This window comes from Microchirus variegatus, assembly GCF_963457635.1.
Source record: "Microchirus variegatus genome assembly, chromosome: 9".
In the NCBI taxonomy this organism is placed as follows: Eukaryota; Metazoa; Chordata; class Actinopteri; order Pleuronectiformes; family Soleidae; genus Microchirus; species Microchirus variegatus.
Window position 1 is genome coordinate 29,865,986 of NC_139810.1, and position 19,700 is coordinate 29,885,685.

General features: G+C 38.5%; 1 protein-coding gene across 1 annotated transcript; it reads right to left on the bottom strand.

The window, feature by feature from the left end:
• Positions 1-1,725: 1,725 nt before the first annotated feature.
• Positions 1,726-18,992, bottom strand: dgkaa (diacylglycerol kinase, alpha a; the record flags this gene model as incomplete). Its single annotated transcript, XM_083895761.1, has 23 exons — positions 1,726-2,011; positions 3,373-3,433; positions 3,585-3,702; positions 5,194-5,380; positions 5,501-5,591; positions 6,362-6,426; positions 6,514-6,674; positions 6,759-6,848; positions 6,938-7,023; positions 7,199-7,273; positions 7,352-7,425; positions 8,317-8,403; positions 8,701-8,799; positions 9,959-10,078; positions 10,207-10,295; positions 11,217-11,334; positions 13,932-14,048; positions 15,731-15,805; positions 15,895-15,944; positions 16,067-16,141; positions 16,331-16,460; positions 17,901-17,977; positions 18,917-18,992. 23 exons carry the CDS (start codon positions 18,990-18,992, stop codon positions 1,931-1,933), a joined length of 2,202 nt encoding a protein of 733 aa, XP_083751887.1. The 3' UTR covers positions 1,726-1,930.
• Between the last annotated feature and the right edge of the window lie 708 nt (positions 18,993-19,700).

The window sequence follows — 19,700 nt, forward strand, 5'->3', positions numbered from 1 at the left end:
CACACACAAACAGCCCTAGTCAAAAAGTACATATTTTAAATACGTATTATTACATTTTATTATGAATTACTGCCATAATTATAATAATAATAATAATAATAAAAGTAATTATAATAATAACTCTTCCGATTACAATAGGGTTCTTGCACAGTCGTGCTCGAACCCTAATAATATACTGCTACTGCTACAGGATAAGATAGGAACTTATTGTATGTACGGGTTAGTAAGCATACAACTAAGTACAGTACTAAGTTTGATGGATTTATTTAGCAGAATGATGATGATGATGATGGCTGTATAACATTGTCTGATAAACACACACACACACACACACACACACATCATGTATCAAACAATTACAATTTAAGATCCTCTTTTCTTCTTTTCTGTAAACTCAATATTTTTGACATGACAACACAGATCTGTGTGCTTTGTTAAATTGTGAAAGATGTCTTGAAAGACGTGGTGACGTGTCCTCACTGAAGTCAGTGTTGCACTAATGATCCCGAGCACTTAAACCCAGTGACTTACTCCATATGCAAACAGTTACTCTGACCAGCAGCTGTTGGCAAACCTTGCTAACGTGTGCGATCGAGTGAAATGATTCTTGATCTCAGCATGTGTTACTGGAAGATCAACCATGAACTTGAAGTTTAAATTATAAAATTATTACACAGAAAGAAAAACAAGATCTAGATATAGTTGTACAGTGACTAATAAAAGTCTGAGAGACAGACAGTGAAGACAATAACAACATCAACATGTTGCAAACATCTGGACCTCAGGGACTAAAAAGTAGGTGGCTGGCGCCCCCTTGTGGCATAACACAAACACCTACCAGTAGTGAAGGTAAATGAATGCGTTAACAGGAAGTCTGGAGCTCAAATAGTTTATTAAAATCTTTATACAGTGTTATTTCATATTACATTCAGAAACTCTCCATATACTGAAATGATATGATTGGTGAAGCATTTAAATAAGGATTTAATATGTTATGGAAATGAAAATGACCACAATTTATAAGTTAGAAGTGAATGTGTTAACACACACACGCACAATTTCTCAGTTTAAATCCAAAACCACGTCTTAACCCTCAAACAGCCCTTTTGAAATTGTGCTGACAAAAAGTCCTCACTCTGTAAAATCTTTAAAAATAATAAACTGGTCCTCACAAAAGCTCTCTCTCTCACACACACACACACACATACACATATACACTACCACACACACATACACAGACGAAACTGTTCCTGTATCACTTTCAAGTATCTCGTGAAAATGTAATGACACACACACACACACACACACATAATAAAAGTTCAAATGACTTCAGCCACAATCTGAAATGATAATCTGGTCTAAATCCTTCAGTGGACAGAAACATACTGTACACAGTCGTATCTCAGCATCACAGCATCTTTACAGCCACAGCAAAGAAAAACTAAATAAAAAAACACAACAATATTAGATGGACTTAAGCCCAAAGTGCATGCGTTCACAGAACTCTGTGAATCTTCTACCTAAAGAGACTGTAAAAAGGCACGTGAAGCTGAACTCTCTCCTCTTTGAGCTTGACATTCACTTTACTTGACTTTTAACCCTGTTTTTAAAGTTCCTGACAGAACAGCTTTTCCACCGACTGTTAAAGCCTCGAGACGGAAGCGGCGACAGTGTCAAGCATTATCATTATCATTATTATTATTGTTAATAATAAAAACACTTGGGTAAATTTGGTCTCACCACACGGGTTTGTAAATCCTACACAGTGACATGCTTTTGTTTATAAGTTACAGAGATGCAGCAGCGACCTTTGTGATTATTTGACAACATCCACATTCAAAATGACACTTTTATAAAAGAGTCGGTCCTTTTTTTAAATTTATTTACAATGAACACGAGCACGTAGTCGGTCAGTCAGAGTCAGTTTGTTTTACTTGTAGTTGAAGAAACCAGTGGCTTTGGCCTGAGGGGCCATCAACATGCAGGCTTGATTCTTGTGGGTGATGTGAATCTGAAGAGGAAATATGAAAGACAACGTGGTGCAGGTCATTATCAAATCAAGATGTCATTAAATGTTTTGTAATGTTTAATGTCCGGTCGGCGTCAGCGGTTAAGTGTTTATTTTTGCAGATACGGACATTTTCATTAATCTTCTACCACGTGGTGTGGGGTGGTGTGGTGTGGTGTATGGTGGGTTAGGGTACGGTCTGGACACATCGCCAGTCCAACACAGGACCATTCACTCTCACATTAACACCTGCAGTCAAGTTAGAGTGTCTAATTTGCCTAATTCCCAAATCTGCATGACATAAACACGGGGAGAACATGCAAAAGTCCATGCAGAAAGGACCTATTCCAACGGGGTCGTGACCCCGGGTCCAAGAATGCTAACACTATTAACTGTATATATTTGAATTTATAGAACAAAAACAAAAAGAATATGGAGAAAGAAAAACTGTTTGACATTGTGTCAAAATATGTCTTTTTATCGTTTTATTTAATTTCTCTTTCTTTGTATAGCAATTTAACATTTGCTTTATTTATACCATTTATATGTGTGTATGTATTGTTATGTAATGTAAAAGCACTTTGTTATTCCTATACAAATAAGGGAATTATTAATATTAATATTATTAGAATATCTGTATGTCAAGGTCAAGAAGTGCCTGAAAAACAACAACATTGTAGTCACTTGTAATCGGTCAGACTGTTATGAAGTGTATGAATGTGTATATGTTTACATTTTATTAGTTAGATGAGACAAATTAAAAAATGATCTAAACTGTCTTATATTATTGTCATTTTTACTTTACATAATACTCTTTTTTTTCTATATGAAAAGCTCAGCCAGAGACAGGAGCTGCAAACTAGCAAAAATGCTATGGGTTAGGGTTAGGGTTCATCTTTATATAATAAATAAAGATGAATTGATTGATGTTTACAGGTTTGCAGTTATCAGTATAATGATAAACGATGAAATAAAATGTATGATGTAAAATACCAAGATTAGGGAGCACATATCCACCATTAACTAGGTGCTTGCTAAGTTACATACTAGCCCTTTATGAGTAATCATTAAGCACGCATTAAAACCTTATTCTACCTCTATTACGTCATTAATTAAGATTTTTCTGACATAAGGTGTTAATATGTGCTTAATATTTACCAATAAAGGGCTAGTATGCTAATTATATATGTCAGTAAGCACCTAGTTAATGGTGACTATGTGTTCCCTAATCTAATTTTCTTTGTCTTAACAACACGATGATAGGACACATTTCCAGTATCACAACTTTTTTCTTCCTAAAAATGGACCTAAACTTGTCAGACTGGATTGTGTTTATTTACACAATGTAAGGTGTTGTTATTTACCGTGCAGGGAGGCTGCATCCACGGCTCTCCATCTATCTGCATTGGTAATGCTTTCTTTGTCCTGAGGGATTTACAAGAGGTAAACAAAATCAATGACTCGCACATTTCATTAAAATATCAATAGAAGATGCAGCAGCACACACATTATTGTCCTGTAACGACCGAGCTGAGGGTCAGCCGTTATCACAGACTTGAGTCTGAACACGTCTCACCTGATGGTGATCTGTGACGTCTTGGCGAGTCTCACCGCGCTCTTGAGACCTGTGTAAATCTGTCCCATCTCCATGGCTCCTTCAAGGCCGACCACTTCTAGACGACGGTCACTGAGATCTGACAAGAACACATTTCAGTTCAGAGACGTCGTGGTTGTTCTGAGTCACAGTGAGAATCAAGTAGAGCTGAAGCTTTTTAGAAAAAAATACATTTTAAATGATTCCTGTGTGATTTTTGAAAATGGCAGTAGGTCGTATTACAATTTTGATTCAGCCCTAGAATCAAGTGAAAAATACAGAGTAGTGACCAACATTCTCACAACAACAGTGGGACACTTGTATGTAAATGTTGCTTCCACAAAAACAGCCAGTTTACCTGCTCTGAATCAAACAGCAGATAAAGACAGAGACACACTGGTGATTGTTTGTTAAAAGACTAAAAACAGACATAAAAGTAGAGCTAATATTGACCCTGTATCAATCAAATGGAGCCAAAAATAATGATAATGGAGCCAAAAATAATGATAATGGAGCCAAAAATAATGATAATGGAGCTCTGTGTCTGCCACGTGAATACATGGGGAACAAAGTACAAATGTGTTTTAATGTACTTAAATACAAAATTCACATATCTGTACTTTACTTTGTTAATTATTTATTTTTACTCCACTACATTTCCTCAAACTATCTTTATTACTTGTTACTACAAAATAAAATCAAGAAGAGATGATATTATGGTCTGTATTTAAATAGAGATTTTCTAGTCTTGATGAACTGCTTTATGTTATAGTTTTCTTCTTTGCTCAAGGACACATATAAACTATCAGAAACAGGAATTGAACACAAAACCTTCCAGTTAAGACAACTCACACTTTCTGGTATTCATGGACCACCATAGTTCACTTGGGGGTAAAAGAGTGATGAGTGGAGGAATCCTCCAGTTGTTGCAATCTACAGTCTCACCACTAGATGTCACTGATTCTACACTATAGACTTTTAAATGGTTATGTGGCATTACCTTCTCCCTTCAGAGAGTAAAACCTGTCCCACACTTGGATTTGAACAGATTATCTGACCAAATTATTCTGTAGTGTGAGGGAGTAAGACGCCATTTTTAATGTTTAATGTGTGACAGAATACAATAACAATAACCATCTCCGTCTTGCGCACACAACAGCTATTAACTGACGGTGCCTGTATTCTGAAGTCACGTTAAATCTCGCAGGTTTCTGTGAGATCCCAAATCCCTGGAATCTCCTCCCTAAAATCGTTTGATTAAACGGCAAGTGTGTGGTCTCGCGTTTCTCAGGATGAAAACATTGAAAATGACAAAGTTTTTTGTGCCCGTGGTTTCCCACGTTTTTAAAATCAAGTCCAATTTGAAAATCCTCTTGTGTGTGACAGGTTTAAAGCTGCAGTGATTGATTGTTGAACAGTTTTCATGAGATTGGCAGCAGCAGACATGGAGCAACAGCAGAATTTATTTGTTCACCTTTATTTTGGCTAATAAAATACCAATAATCCAGTTAACTGAGTATAGAGTGATAAAACTAAAACATTGAGGTGAAAGACGGCAGCGTTAAGATGAATCTGCACGACTGCACTTTACCTTGTGAGGTCACTTTCAGGATTTCTGGGTCGATGATCACCTCGGGCTCTTCCTGACTCGCCGCCCCCTTCGTGTCCCCTCTCTTGGTTTCACCCCAGAGGTTGGAGCCGCCGTGCATGCTGGGAATGTTGAGTACAGCGACCCCTTCCAGAGAAAGGCTGCTGAGGTCCAGTGGAGTACTGCAGCACTGAGGGAAGGAGCAGCCAACAGAAGCATCAGTACACACACACACACACACACACACACACACACACACACACAGATAAACACAGTTAAAACTCTGGATCGACTGCTGCTGCGTCCTCACCTCGATTGTCAGACTTTCATTCAGCTTCTTGCAGGAGGCAGAGATTGTTTCTGAAGTGGCAAATTCAAAATACCACAGCTTGTTCTTCATCCTGCACTCATAAAGAAGTAAAATATTTTACATTCTGCAAACACCACATTTCAGGAGGAGGAGGAGTCAGGTAATAACATCTGCTGCCACAAACACCTGCTGCCTGCATTCATCCTTTATCTGCTTTTAAATAACAGTCACTGTGAGCAGCAGGGAAACTGAAAACTGAAAAATAAAATTCATAAGCATAAGTGCAATGCTTGAAATGTTCTAAGGATGCTCAAATATTGCATCTTGGGTCGTTAAAAGTTTAAAATAATAGCTGAAGTTGGTTTAGGAGACAACAACAACAATAAAAACAGGGAAATTCTATAAAGTTATAGCATTATGTGAAGTTTTGTAGGGGAAATACAGTGGGAATAAAGGAGTAGAATAGAGTAGAATCTGAGAGTTCTACTAACAGGTGATGCAAAGAACAAATTCAGGCCCAAGAAACTCAAAATATTTCCACTGGACTTAAAGGGAACATATTATGCAAAATCAACTTTTTAACCATTTTAGAGAAAAGATGACTCATGTTTCTGCCTCAGTCTAATACAGGAGATAACACATGTGATGTTGACTTCGACTTGCACAGTGCAGCACAGAGTTCTACACAAACTTCCAGCCTCAGAGCCTCTAGTGGATACATTTTATATATGACGGCAATGTGCCGGGTAGAGTCGGCTTTTCCAAATGCTAACTGCCTCAGTGACGCTGACGTAGTTTCCTGTGTCTCATTTGCATTTAAAGAGACAGACACTCTTAAGAGAGTGTCCTTTAAATACATACCTGCTGTTAAATTTCTGTGGATGTCTCTCCCTCATTGTGTGAAAGCGATGAGCGATGGACGCATCCTGTCAACACAACACAAGGCAATTTTCCAAACACAGAACTAGAAAAAACACTTCCCCTTTTTTGTTTGATGTTGTTCTGATACTCACAACTCCAATAGAGAAGTAGTTGTTGATGATTTCATACGGCACCGGATCACCTTTCTCCTCATTCTCATCCGTGATGACCTGCACACTCCAGCGGTCCATCAGCAGCTGAGAGCTGCCCTCGATGTCCCGAAGAATACGGGTCAAATCCTCGCCGTCGTATCCTGCCGGTCCAGAAACGACGCGTGAAAAACACTCACTCACACATCAGCGTATGCATCATTATTTAAACTCGAACACTTTCCCACCTCCTCCCCATCGCAGACATCGTGCGAGGTCATTTCCTGTGCCGAGAGGAAGCACAGCGACAGGCGGACGAATCAGCAGATTGGCTTTGTCTGTTTGTTGTTGAGAAAAGCAACAAAAATGCATCAGAAAAGGTTTGCACAAGGTTTGCGTTTAATCAAGCTTGACTCAGTAATCTCACCTATTGCGTCCAGAATCCAGCCGACTGTGCCGTCACCCCCGCACACCAAGATCCTGAAATCCTGCAGATTTCTGAAGAAACTCAGTCTGAAAGGAAAAATAAGAACTGCATATGATACAAGGCTGACATGTTTTAGGTTATTTATAAAAACCCTTATTTAACCAGGAAGCCCCTAATCACATAAATCTCTTTACTGGAGAAGACAACACACCCTGAAAATAACCTTTATCAGTGTATATATAATCTGCATGGATTACTCACCCAGGTCCAGGTCCACCGTTTGAAAGGTTGTACACCTGCCGTGGATTCAGTAAATACTGGAATTTACGCAGGACTCTGAAATACAGAATAAAATAAATCATGTGTGTGTATTAGACGCGTACTTTTCCATGAATGTTCTTTTCCTGGACTCACCGTTCTCCCTGCTTGCCTCCACTTTTTGGGTTCACAAAGACGAGGAGAGGATGTGTGTGCGGCACAGCACTGATCTGTTGAAGGACACGTGAAACACATGATGTAACAGGTAAACGAAGCTAAATAATGATAAAACAACCTTTTCCTTTTCTTTCCATTGAAATATAACTATGAAATATAATATAATATCGACACTTTGAATATATTACCTCACATTTGTGAAATGTGTCTCTGTTCAACGTTTGTTATTGTCTGCTCATGTAGGACGGTTCTAATCTTAGTCGCGCTCGTACCACCGAGCACAATAAAATATGCTTTTTAAAAGCAAGCTATAAACAATATTAAACATTATATTATATATTCTACAAATACTAATTCATTTAAAAATATTTTAACCCTCTAAGATAGATAGATAGATAGATAGATAGATAGATAGATAGATAGATAGATAGATAGACAGACAGACAGACAGACAGACAGACAGATAGATAGATAGATAGATAGATAGATAGATAGATAGATAGATAGATAGATAGATAGATAGATAGATAGATAGATAGATAGATAGATAGATAGATAGATAGATAGATAGATAGATAGATAGATAGATAGATAGATAGATAGATACTTTATTAATATTATTGGTATGATGCTTTAATGGAAGTTAGATTCTCTTGAATGGGTTTCAATGGCACAAAAAAACAACCAAAATGATGAAAGACGAAGAATGAAAAGGGCATAAAATGCGCACAACCGTCCCTACAATTAAGTGTTGCTTTTATTTCTACTTATTTCTTGTTTAGTTATTTGTCCGACGAGACTTTATGTGATGACCTATTTGCTCAAATCACTCAGGCTGAAGATAAACTATGAACAATTCAGCACATATACTGAGTTTAGTGTATTTGTTGCTTTAAATCATGGCGTCTGTAGATAAAATCCCATTTGCATGTACAGATTAATACCTGGAGCACTTGTCCATCAGGAGTCGTGTTCAGCTCACTGTCATCTGTTGAACTCGAGCAGACGTTCTTCACATTGTTCGGTCTTTCCTTCAGGCGAGGAAAACAAAAAGGTATGGAGTAAATAAATAAACAACATCGGCCGTAGTCACCTTTCTTATTCTCCAAGAACAACAACAACAACAACAAAGAAAACTCAACACTGTATAACTGTCAAAGTGTTGAGCAGGTGAGACCAGTTTACAAACAGCGTGAAGCAGCCGTGGGCTGATGTTATGTTTCTGAGCATCGTTGGCGTAACGCACATTGTTTTGTGATGTGTGCGTGTGTGTGTGTGTGTGTGTGTGTGTGTGTGTGCTTGAGTTACGCCCGAGGATGATTCTGTACCTTTATAATAGGATATATGGCCCACGGAGGCAGGATATGGTCTCTGAGCGGCCCACAGAAACACTCTGATGGCTCCTGGTCGGCGCATTCATCATGACGCTGGGAAACACAAACAGCGACAGTGGAGTTACATAAACATCGTGGACGGATCTATATTTGTCTTTTACATCACGCTGTTTGCATTTCAATTATGTCAGTCGGTTACGGTGGAAAGAAACAGGATGGTTTCGGAGAAAGTAGAGGGAAGAATCAACAACATCAGCTTTTATCAGCAGGACTGATGATGCTACTTTTAAGAAACTATATCAGCCCTGCTGATGCCGACCACATGCATGCACCATATAAGGTTCTTCGGCTTGTCCTCATAGGAGAACCCTTTTTGGATCCAGGTAGAACCTTTATATAAAGGATGTTTTTATTTCTACTTATTTCTTGTTTAATTATTTGTCCGACAAGACTTTATGTGATGACCTATTTGCTCAGATCACCAGGCTGAGGATAAACTATGAAAAAATCTGCACATATGCTGAGTTTAGTGTATTTGTTGCTTTAAAGGTGCCATACGTAAGAATGTGGCCAAAAACAGTTACTACATTGAAATTCAAAATACAGAGGTCTTTTAGGTTTCGTTTTCTGACGTAACTGGCAACCCGTGGTTGCTCGGCAGCTGAGACTCTACTGACTGCAATGATTGGTAGACGGCGGTAGGTGGCGCCACATGTCAAAACATGATTTCAAAACATAAACATGATTTGCAGTCTGATTTTGTCTGAAATTTTTTTTTAAAGGGTTCTCTGGATCAAATGGTTCCAGGTAGAACCTCAGCCCTTGTAGAAGAACCCTTTTGGAAACCCTTATTTCTAAGAGTGTATAACTATGATGTAGTTTATTCTTCCCTCTACTTTCTCCTAATTATCCTGTTTCTTTCCACCATAACCGACCTCATTGAAATACAAATAACGTGACGTAAAATCATCTATCACACTGTAATATATATACATATATATATATATATGTATATATAAACAATATTATCAACATATATATTTCTGCAGAAGGACAGGAGACAAAACAACATCTGTTAATGACAGATATTCATTACACCTAAGGTATGCAGAAGATCATCTCTGAACGTACAACGTGTTAGAGCTTGAAGGAACAGGCTGCAGCAGCATGAACAAGGGTTTCCTGTGTACATAACAAAAGAACCAGGAAGTGCACAGTACATTATAACTCCTGAATAGAACAGTGTCCTCACCATGGTGTGGCACCACACGCAGTGTTTGCCCGTTAAGCCTTGGTAGCTCTTGATCTTCTTCTGGCATTTTTCACACTTCCTGGAGTCACAATTCCCACTCACCCATTCGTGAGCTGGAACCTGAAATGTGGGATGAATGTTTAAAAAAAAAATTAAAAAAAAAAAAATCCACAGATGACCATGTTCGTATGAAAAGAGTTCTAATTTAGACTGTCAGTGTAAACGTTGTCATGGCGACGTTGGCATACCCCTGTTTCTTTCTTTGACTTCACATACGTTCTGGTGCAAGGGGCCGGGTTCTTGTTAGCACAGCGTCCGTGGACTGTGTATTTGCAGCCTGTAACACAAGCCACACACAGTCACATGATCCAGATATGATGTTATATATATATACATATATATATATACTGTACTGTGCAAAGGTTTCACTCACCACCAGCTCTGTTGTTTTTTCTGTCTGTCAAATTCTGTGATCATTAGCATTTGGAATGACGTGCGACTTAAAGCTGCTCTTTTTATAAGCGAGCTGTCAGTGAGTTTAACTCATGCACACGTGTATGTATTACATAAACATGTTTTGAATAAACCTGGCGTAATAGAGTTTTTTTTTTTTTTTTTACAGCAGATATTACTTTAAATTAAATAGTAGGACACACTCGTACCACTGAGTACAATAAAATATGTTTTTATAAACAATATTATACATTACATTATATATTCTACAAATACTAATTAATTTAAAAATATTTTAACCCTTTAAATGCCAGGACTTTTCATGAGCTAGCTATCTAGCTAGCCAGTTATTTACCCAACCGCTCAAGCTAGCTAGCTAGCTAGTTAGATAGATAGATTGAATAAGTAATAAATACAGAAAGTTACTTAGCAATATTTTACGGAGTAGTTACCTCTATTTTACATTATATTTGGTTACATTTAATTACATTTATTCTGTATGACAGTAACATCTGGCCCTTTGAGGGTAACCATGATGCTGATGTGGCCCTTTTTTTCTTTTTCTGAATTTTTCTGAATTTTTTTTATAATTATTTTTTTTACAAAAAACTGCAAACATTTTCTGGATGTGTTCCAGTAAAGTTAAATAAATCCTCTATTGTCGTTAGAGCATTGCTAAAACAACAAATATAATGGTGGCCTAAGACTTCTGCACAGTCCTGTACATATAATATATATATATATGTATAATATTTCTCAGTTTGGACACCAGTGGCGCCCTCCTCTGGTGAGATCACATACTCACAGGTGCAGCACAGCCCTTGCTTCCTCAGACCCAGCAGTAAACTCTGACACACGTTGCAGTAAACGGGCTTGTTGAAGTGTTTCATCCTCCAGAGATGCTGCCCGTCCTTCTGCGTCATCTGCTTGTTGAGCGTCAAACATGGCGACGAGAGAGAAGACGTGTGTTAAGATATGATGTGGAAACCCATTTCTACTGTTAGTTGTTTTTTAAATATTAAACAGTTGTCTTTTATTGTTGTGTGCAAATTCCCGACTTGAAGCAATTGACCCGACCCAATCTGCAGTCTTTTTTGAAGAAGCTATTTTTAAACACTGTTAAAACAATGTTTTGATAATGAGTAGCAGTGCATCCACTGCTCCAGAGGGGGGAGCTGCGCTTCTGAGAGCTGGTGTGCTGATTATGTCACTTCCGGTATTGGCCAATCACAAGACAGTTGGGAAGGCTCTACGCTGGCTGGCCAATCACAACTCACTCTGTCTTCTGGGTGTGAGATTTCAGTCTGAAACACCGTGGCTGAGGACAGCGTCAGTAAGGAGAGATTTCTATCGGCTCGTTTACAGCAACTAGGAGGTTTTTGGGCATAAAAACAAGTTAATGTATGTAAGTAGACCTCCATAACTAACATATATGTGCAACAGGACCACTCTATGTCACCTTTAAAAACCCTTTCCTGAATAAAGGGTTTTAAAAGGTTCTCCTATATGTTTCTACTTAGCACTTTTATTTCTAAGAGTGTACTGTATGAACAGTTTTGACCAAGTTACTCAGTAAGAGCAATAATATGACTTTACTTATTCCCTTGGTAGTTGATATTACTATGTTACTTTAATTTAATGATGTGCGGCAAGTTTCTTTTGGAACTTTAAATGCACTTTACTTGAACTGCAATGCTGCAATAAATCTGCTTTTACTGTTCCTCCATATTGCTTCTGTCATGATAAGATAGCCTCTCAGGGTCAAAAAGCACTTTGTAACATTGTTACTCAACCTCACTGGTTAAAGTAATATTATTACAAGGATATACTGCAGAGTTAGTAACATGTAAGCGACTGCCTCTCTGCTCTTTGTGGACGTATAGACACAGACACACTCTTTATTTCTAAGTTAACTGTACATGCTCTCACATCAGCGTATGACCTTGTTTAAACATTCTAAATCCCCTCAAATGACCATGATCTTTGTGCTTTCCGCAGCTTGTTCTCTACATAAACCAAAGTTGGACTTCACAAAACCCATAAAATGCTTCCGTAGATGCTCTGTGATGAAACCTTGTATTTCACAGTTTTTGCACACACCCACTCATGACTAACCCTTGCCTTAAAGATACTGCTGATTATGCGGCGCGTAGACGCTGCACGTATACAGCCCCACGGATATTCAAAAATCAACACTATATAATCTCTCAGCACAAGATCACTCTGTTTGCACAGCAACCAGATCACATACTGTAATGCCTTTTTTTGTGTGTTTCCCCCCATGGACGCGATGAATCACCCTCATTTTTGTGTATGAGGCATAGTGTGCGGCCCCGTGTGAGGCTACAAACAACAACTGAGAAGGGGCTGCATCTGTGCACTCTGGCCTTCAAATGTCTATTGGTGGCTACAAATAGGTTGAGGGGAAGTCCCCGGCATTGTTGTAGAGGCCAAACCCAGTGACAGAGTCCAGCTCCTGGTTTTAAAAACCGCCACAGTGAGCTGCAGTCGAACAGTGAAATGCTTTGTACAGACGACAACAGCAGCTATAACACAAAACTGACCGTATTTGATTCATTTTATATGAGTGATTCATTCATTTAGTCAAACACTGTTGGCCTGAGAAGAGTAAACACTATGGTGCAGAGGTCTCGTTGGAATGAGAGAGGACATCACCACACCCTGTAACACTGAGTCGGCACAAACACACACAGGCGGCAGAGCAGAGAGTGGAGAGAGACACGCCTGACACAGTGAAAGTAGCTTAGCAACAAGACAGACGCCTGCTTTTGGAATGAAATGCAGCAGCAGATCCTCGCCGAGGCTTAAGCTACTACTTAAGCAACTTTGATTTTTTTTTACTTTTTGGACGATATATTGAAATTTTGATAAAAAAAAAAAAAAAAAAGCTTTTTGGACAACATTAAATTTTGAAATTATTTTTACTTTTTGGACGACATACTAAACTTCAACAATATTTATATTTTTCGACGATATACTAAATTTTGATTTAAATTTTTTTTTTTTACTTTTTGGGCGACGTTAAATTTGGTTGATATTTTTGTTACTTTTTGGACTTTGGAACATACTACATTTTTATCTTTTTTTTTTTACTTTTTGGACGATATACTAAATTTTGATTTTTTTTAACTTTTTGGACGATATACAAAATTTTTGACTTTTTTTACTTTTTGGACGATATACTAAATTTTTGACTTTTTTGACTTTTTGGACGATATACTAAATTTTGATATTATTTAGATTTATGGACGACACTAAATTTAGATTTTTTTTTATTACTTTTTGGACATCATACTAAGCTGACATTTTTGTGACTTTTTGGACAACATACTAAATTCTGACTTTTTATTACAATTTGGACAACATACTAAACTTTGACATTATTTAGATTTTTGGACGACATACAAAATGTTCACATTATTTAGATTTTTGGACGACATACAAAATGTTCACATTATTTAGATTTTTGGACGACAAACTAAAAAAAAAGACAAATCACCTTTAGACCCAGTAAGACCAGCAGGGGAATGTTGTTCATGCCTCCTTCCACCCACTCGTCCAGAGACACCGTGTCGCTGCTGTCTGCGTCGATTGCTCTCATCATGTCCTTCAATACCTGATAAAATGATATTTGCTTGTTATTGTCACATGAGTGCCTGTATTATCCATTCATTAAAGGTCTAGTGTGTAACAATTAGAAGAATTGAACATAACGTGCATAAGTGTGTTTGTATAAATGTGTAATCCTTTTTTATTTGTACTTTAGCAAAGGCCTTGCTTTATGGAGAACTCTATTTTGCAGTGTCACGTTTCTGCAGCACCACAAACACACAAACCAGCCAGAGAATTCATGTCACATTTCGGCGAAAGAAAGAAGAAGAATCACATTTATTTTCTAAAGGCCGACAACATAGTTCCCTGGTACAGTTGGTATAATGAGTGAAGGAGTCGTCTGTTGGTCTAACATCAGAGCTTCAGAAGCTGATGGATTTTTGTTGAACTATGTGTGTTCGCCTCTGCTACGCTGGGGTAGCGTTTAAAGGCTTCCTACCTACCGTCCTATCAGTTATAGAAATTAAACTTGAGTTTGCCACTGTTGTTACATTACATATTCTACAAATACTAATTAATCTTTAAAGATTTTAACCCTTTAAATGCCAGGGTTTTGTCATAAGCTAGCTATCTAGATTGATAACTAGCTAGCTTGCCAGCTATCTACAGGGTCTCTGCAGGTTTCAACAAGTCAAATTTAAGACTTTTAAATACTTTTTTAAGACCATAATGAATACAATTTAAGACCATTTTCAAATCCATACTGGCAAAAAGTACAACATACACAGAGGAAACTTGGAGCCATAAATTGTTGATCTTATGCAAGCAATTCAGCTTAGCTGTGGGCTTTCATTAAGTTTTCTCTGCTGCTATGCACACCACGACACTAGCTAGTGTACCCGCCTTGATAAATTCTCACCGGGCAGCACAGGTGTCCTACTTTAGTTCCGTGTTGTAGTTAAGAAGAAGTTTATGCATGTTTTAAATAGAAGTAACGGTAATAGATTTTTAAGACCTTTTAACATTGTATTTAAGACCTTTTATGAGATTTTAGGAGAATTTAAGACATTTTAAGACCTTAAATTCAAATTATTGCTTTTATCTATCTATCTATCTATCTATCTATCTATCTATCTATCTATCTATCTATCTATCTATCTATCTATCTATCTATCTATCTATCTATCTATCTATCTATCTATCTATCTATCGCTAGCTAGAGTGGTTAGCTAAATAACTGGCTAGCTAGATACCTGGCTAGCTAGATACCTGGCTAGCTAGATACCTGGCGAGCTAGATAGCTAGCTCATGACAAAACCTTGGCATTTAAAGCTAGCTACTTCTGTGCACCAGATTATTTGATTAGTATCTGGGGTTTAAGTCATGGAGCATGAGCTGTGGTGGAATGACAGAACGCTCAGGTTCAGCTAATCTGACTCTGGTCCAACTGTGTTCGTCCAACTTTGAGAAAGTCTATTATTAAAAAACATCTCTTAAAATTCTGGCTTTAGCTCTACTAAGACTTTCTTCTAATGTCATAAAAAACATAGTGACTCATTCTTACACACACCGTATAATATGTTTTATAACGTGTGTCACATTTATGGAAATGATTAGGTGGTGCCATATATACAAAACTTCATAAAGGTCGTTTCATGCAAACAGCGAGTGTGTATGACCTGTAACGTGACTGTGTTCAGGCTCGTATTCATGTGTTTCTGTGATGTTTAGCATCGTAGGACTTACTGGCCTCAACTCTGACACGTCCCAGCCCAGGTAATCTGCAGCGTGCATCATCTGAGCTATAATCCGCTCCACTTCCTGATAGAAAAAAGGAACAATAAAAATCACATTTACTTTTATGGGACATGTTATTTTCCAGCTTCTTGATGAGAGAAAACACAACTTACAGAGCTGTCAAGGACTCCGTTGCCGTCTCTGTCATAGAGCTTGAAAGCAACTAAAGAGAGAGAGAAAGAGAGAGCGAGAAAGAGAGAGCGAGGGGGAAATGAAAGTGGAAGTTGTGGACGTGGATTCATCGCTCACATTAACGTGGACACAAGAAAGAAACAAGCGACTCACACTCCAGTTTGTCTCGGGGTTGACCGTCCTCCAGCAGAGAGAAGTAACAGGAAACATCCTTCAGGAAAACTTCCTCTACAGGAGAGAACAGACACAGAGCTGTGAACACTCCTGTCACCAAATCTGCATCACCAGTGTCTCACGGGCATGCAGTGATGAATCAATGAATCAATGAATGAATGAATCAATGAATGAATGAATGTTTGCCAAATGGGCCATGGTGTAAATAGATAAGTATGTGCTGTCAATGGTGTATAATCTCACTGGTGGTGTTTTCCTGGGCGGCTTCAGAGTTTTGGAAGGAGCGGAAGAGTCTCTGGCAGAGATCCAGAGGGAAGTCCTCCACTTCTAAATACGTCTTCAGGAAGAGACGGAAACCTTCTTCATTGATGCACTGGTGAATGAAGAATGAATGTGAGAGACGTGTGTGGACGTTAACGTGGGCATTTTTCAGGGAAATCATCTCTGGAGAAAACAAGTGAAGGACGATGGCGTCTTTGGCTGCAGGACAATCACATATTACATGATACAAACTTCGTGGGCCATCTGTCCGGGGGGGGGGGGGGGGGGGGGCTCGATAATAGTGAAACACGAACCCATTGCGCGTTGACATAATCTATTTCCGTGGTTGATATAAGCCCACAGGGCTGCCCTAGTAATAAATAATGTGACTGTGAGGCAGATTGCAAGAAAATAAAAGAATGAGGGTGGAAAGGAACCAGTGACGCGGCGTCTTTAATCTGCACAGTGAGATTGTGCGAGATATTAACTTCAGGAAAGCATTTGCATTTTTATCCACTATAAAAAACAATGTTTCCTCACAATTATCCAATTAAACTGAACGCAGCCAAATTATCCGTCAGTTATTGCTGCGTCTGCACAGATGAGTTAGACACTGATTAACACTGTGAACTGAACTGTTCAGTGAAGGAGCTCTGAAATGTGCCCAAGATATTTCTCGACAGGTTAATCAACATGATCGATTCACTCGAATCCAATTCATCAACGCAGGGTAATTAATAATCGAGACACACATAAGCCCCAGTGCTCATTTCTCAATTAAAGGGCGGTTTCACAATTTTTTTCTTCTGTATTTTTCACATTCTGTTACAGAGTCAGATTAAATGTGACTATTTTTTTCATTTTTTAAATGTGATTTTTTTCAGATTTTTTACTCTTGACCGAAACACAGTAAGTGGGTGAATGGCAGTGTGGGGCTTTTATTTTCTTTTAAGGAAGTGACTTTGAAGTCAATTTATTAATTTTTTTCCTCAGATGTATCTCAGATCTACTGTCTGATGACAGTAATCAATACATTTTGACGACTTTTCCAAGACCTTATCAAAATATTAAGACCTTATCGCCACTTCAAGCTGTAATCAGCAACAAAACAGTTTTAGTTTGCAATTAAATCTACCGAGCACAACCATACAAAAGAACTCATTGGGATATTTGTTAGCTCTTTCACATTTGATCAACTTTATATATACACATAAAAAAATAATATGGGTTCAAAACTTTGCATTCCTTCATCTAAATAAAAAAAGTCTCTTTCTAGAGCTGTCCCTTTAATTTTACCTTAAATAATAAACTGAACACACAAAACAATGTCACACATATTCATTCCTCTTTGAAGATATTTTAATACTTTTTAAGACCCCGCAGACATTCTGGATGATCGAATAACACATTTAGCTGTGAAAATTAGTAAAAAAAAAAGTGTATTTTCTTGGGTGAAGTGGCCCTTTAACTGCTCCAATATGGTGGTGGACAAAACTGTGACTGAGTTTTGTGGAGGAGTGAATGTGATGCTGATGCAGGCGAACACACTCACCTCTCCATGTCTGTGTCGGGCCAACCTTCCATCTGCATCAAATTCCCTCAGCACATCTTTCACCTTCACGCTGCAGTCTGGAGGCAAAGACACCAACGAGTCACACAGGACAAACGTCTGGGACACATTTCCTTTCACATTATTACTTAAAGGGGAACATATTATGCAAAATCAACTTTTTAATCATTTTAATACTTATAAGTGGGACTCTGGAGGCCCTATGAGTTGGCAGTGTGAAAAAAGATGACTGTTTTTGTGGTTTTCCTCAGTCTAAATACAGGAGATAAAACACACAATGTTGACTTCTGCACTCATTGCTACGTCACAATGAGACATTCCTGGAATTGTTGTCTCACTGAGCTCCACTTTGTCCCTAAAAAAATCGCGAGAGTGCAGACGAGGACAATAGTATCCGGAAAAGTCTGTGAAGTGTTCTATTGTTGTCTGCACAGTAGTGCAGCACAGAGTTCTACACAAACTTACAGCCTCGGAGGATTTACGTGTCCAGTGGATACATTTTATATATGATGGCTAGAGTCGGCAAATGATGGCTTTTCCAAATGCTAACTGCTGTTAGCTGCAGTTTCCTGTGTCTCATTTGCATTTAAAGAGACAGACACTCAAAAGCGAGCGTTCTGAACAGGGCTGTTTTGTCAGAGTGATTGAACTGCTGTGGTGCTTCATCCTTAAAGCTATTTTGACCAAATCATGTCACAGACATGTTCACTAAGACACCAGGGAATTAGGTTCACTTAGAGAAATAGAGTATAATATGAGTCCTTTAACTGTATGCACACAATAAATATACCATACATTCTTCTTGAGAATAAAACATGTGAATGCTTTATTTCCAAAACGACAGAAAGTGACAGACTGCCGCCTCTTCAAGATACATATATATATATATATAAAAAACATAAGCAAGTGTAAATGAGTGTGTGTGGGTGGTGGTGGTGAAGGTGGTGTGGAGTTAAGTGCTGAGAAAGCTGCTCGCCCGCCTGCTTGTCTGTACTCACACTCGATGTATTGCTGCAGCTGGATGAAGTCGACAGGGCTCAGTTCCTTCACCTCTGTGTTTGTGTGGGTGGACATGATGCTTCTGCACCAACTGTCTGTCTGTGCACACAAGCAAAGAGACGCAGTGAGACATAGACGTGGAGAACAGAGAAGGTGGTTGAACAGGAGCCTTGTTTCCTTTGTAAAACGTGAAAAGCGTGGCTGCAAGCAAAAAAAAAAAAAAACTGTTGATGATATGATAGCATCTTTACATTCCCCCACTTTTTTGTAGACATGGAGAGCTCACGATCGACATGTAAACTTTAGCAGAAAGAAACACGAATGAATCATTTTAAATCTTAGGCCGTGGCTCATTAATCCACAGTCTTTTCTCAAACCAGATCTTGCTCTGAAACACGGCTTCACACTCGTTTTACACCTCACTCGCTCATCACCAGAACACGAGACTCGCTGCTTAAAACTGGGACATTTCTGGTCGAGAAAAAGATGTCAGGCTAAAAGTAACCCGTGTTTCGTCGACTCGGGGGAATCTCTGCACCCACAATCTTATTTTCCAGTGGCCCACATGAGACGGTTTAGATTTGTTCAGTTTAGAATGAACACTTTAAATGAAGATGCCAAATATTTTGTGGGGAGACCAAAATACCAGCGTGGCCTCGAGGGACGTCCCCTTCAAACAAAAGGAAGAGACATAAATGTCACATGAGGCTAAAAGTGAAGATGAAAGTTAAACGTGACACAGATAGGGAACTTGTTGTTGCAATGAGAAGCTGCTGCTGCTTT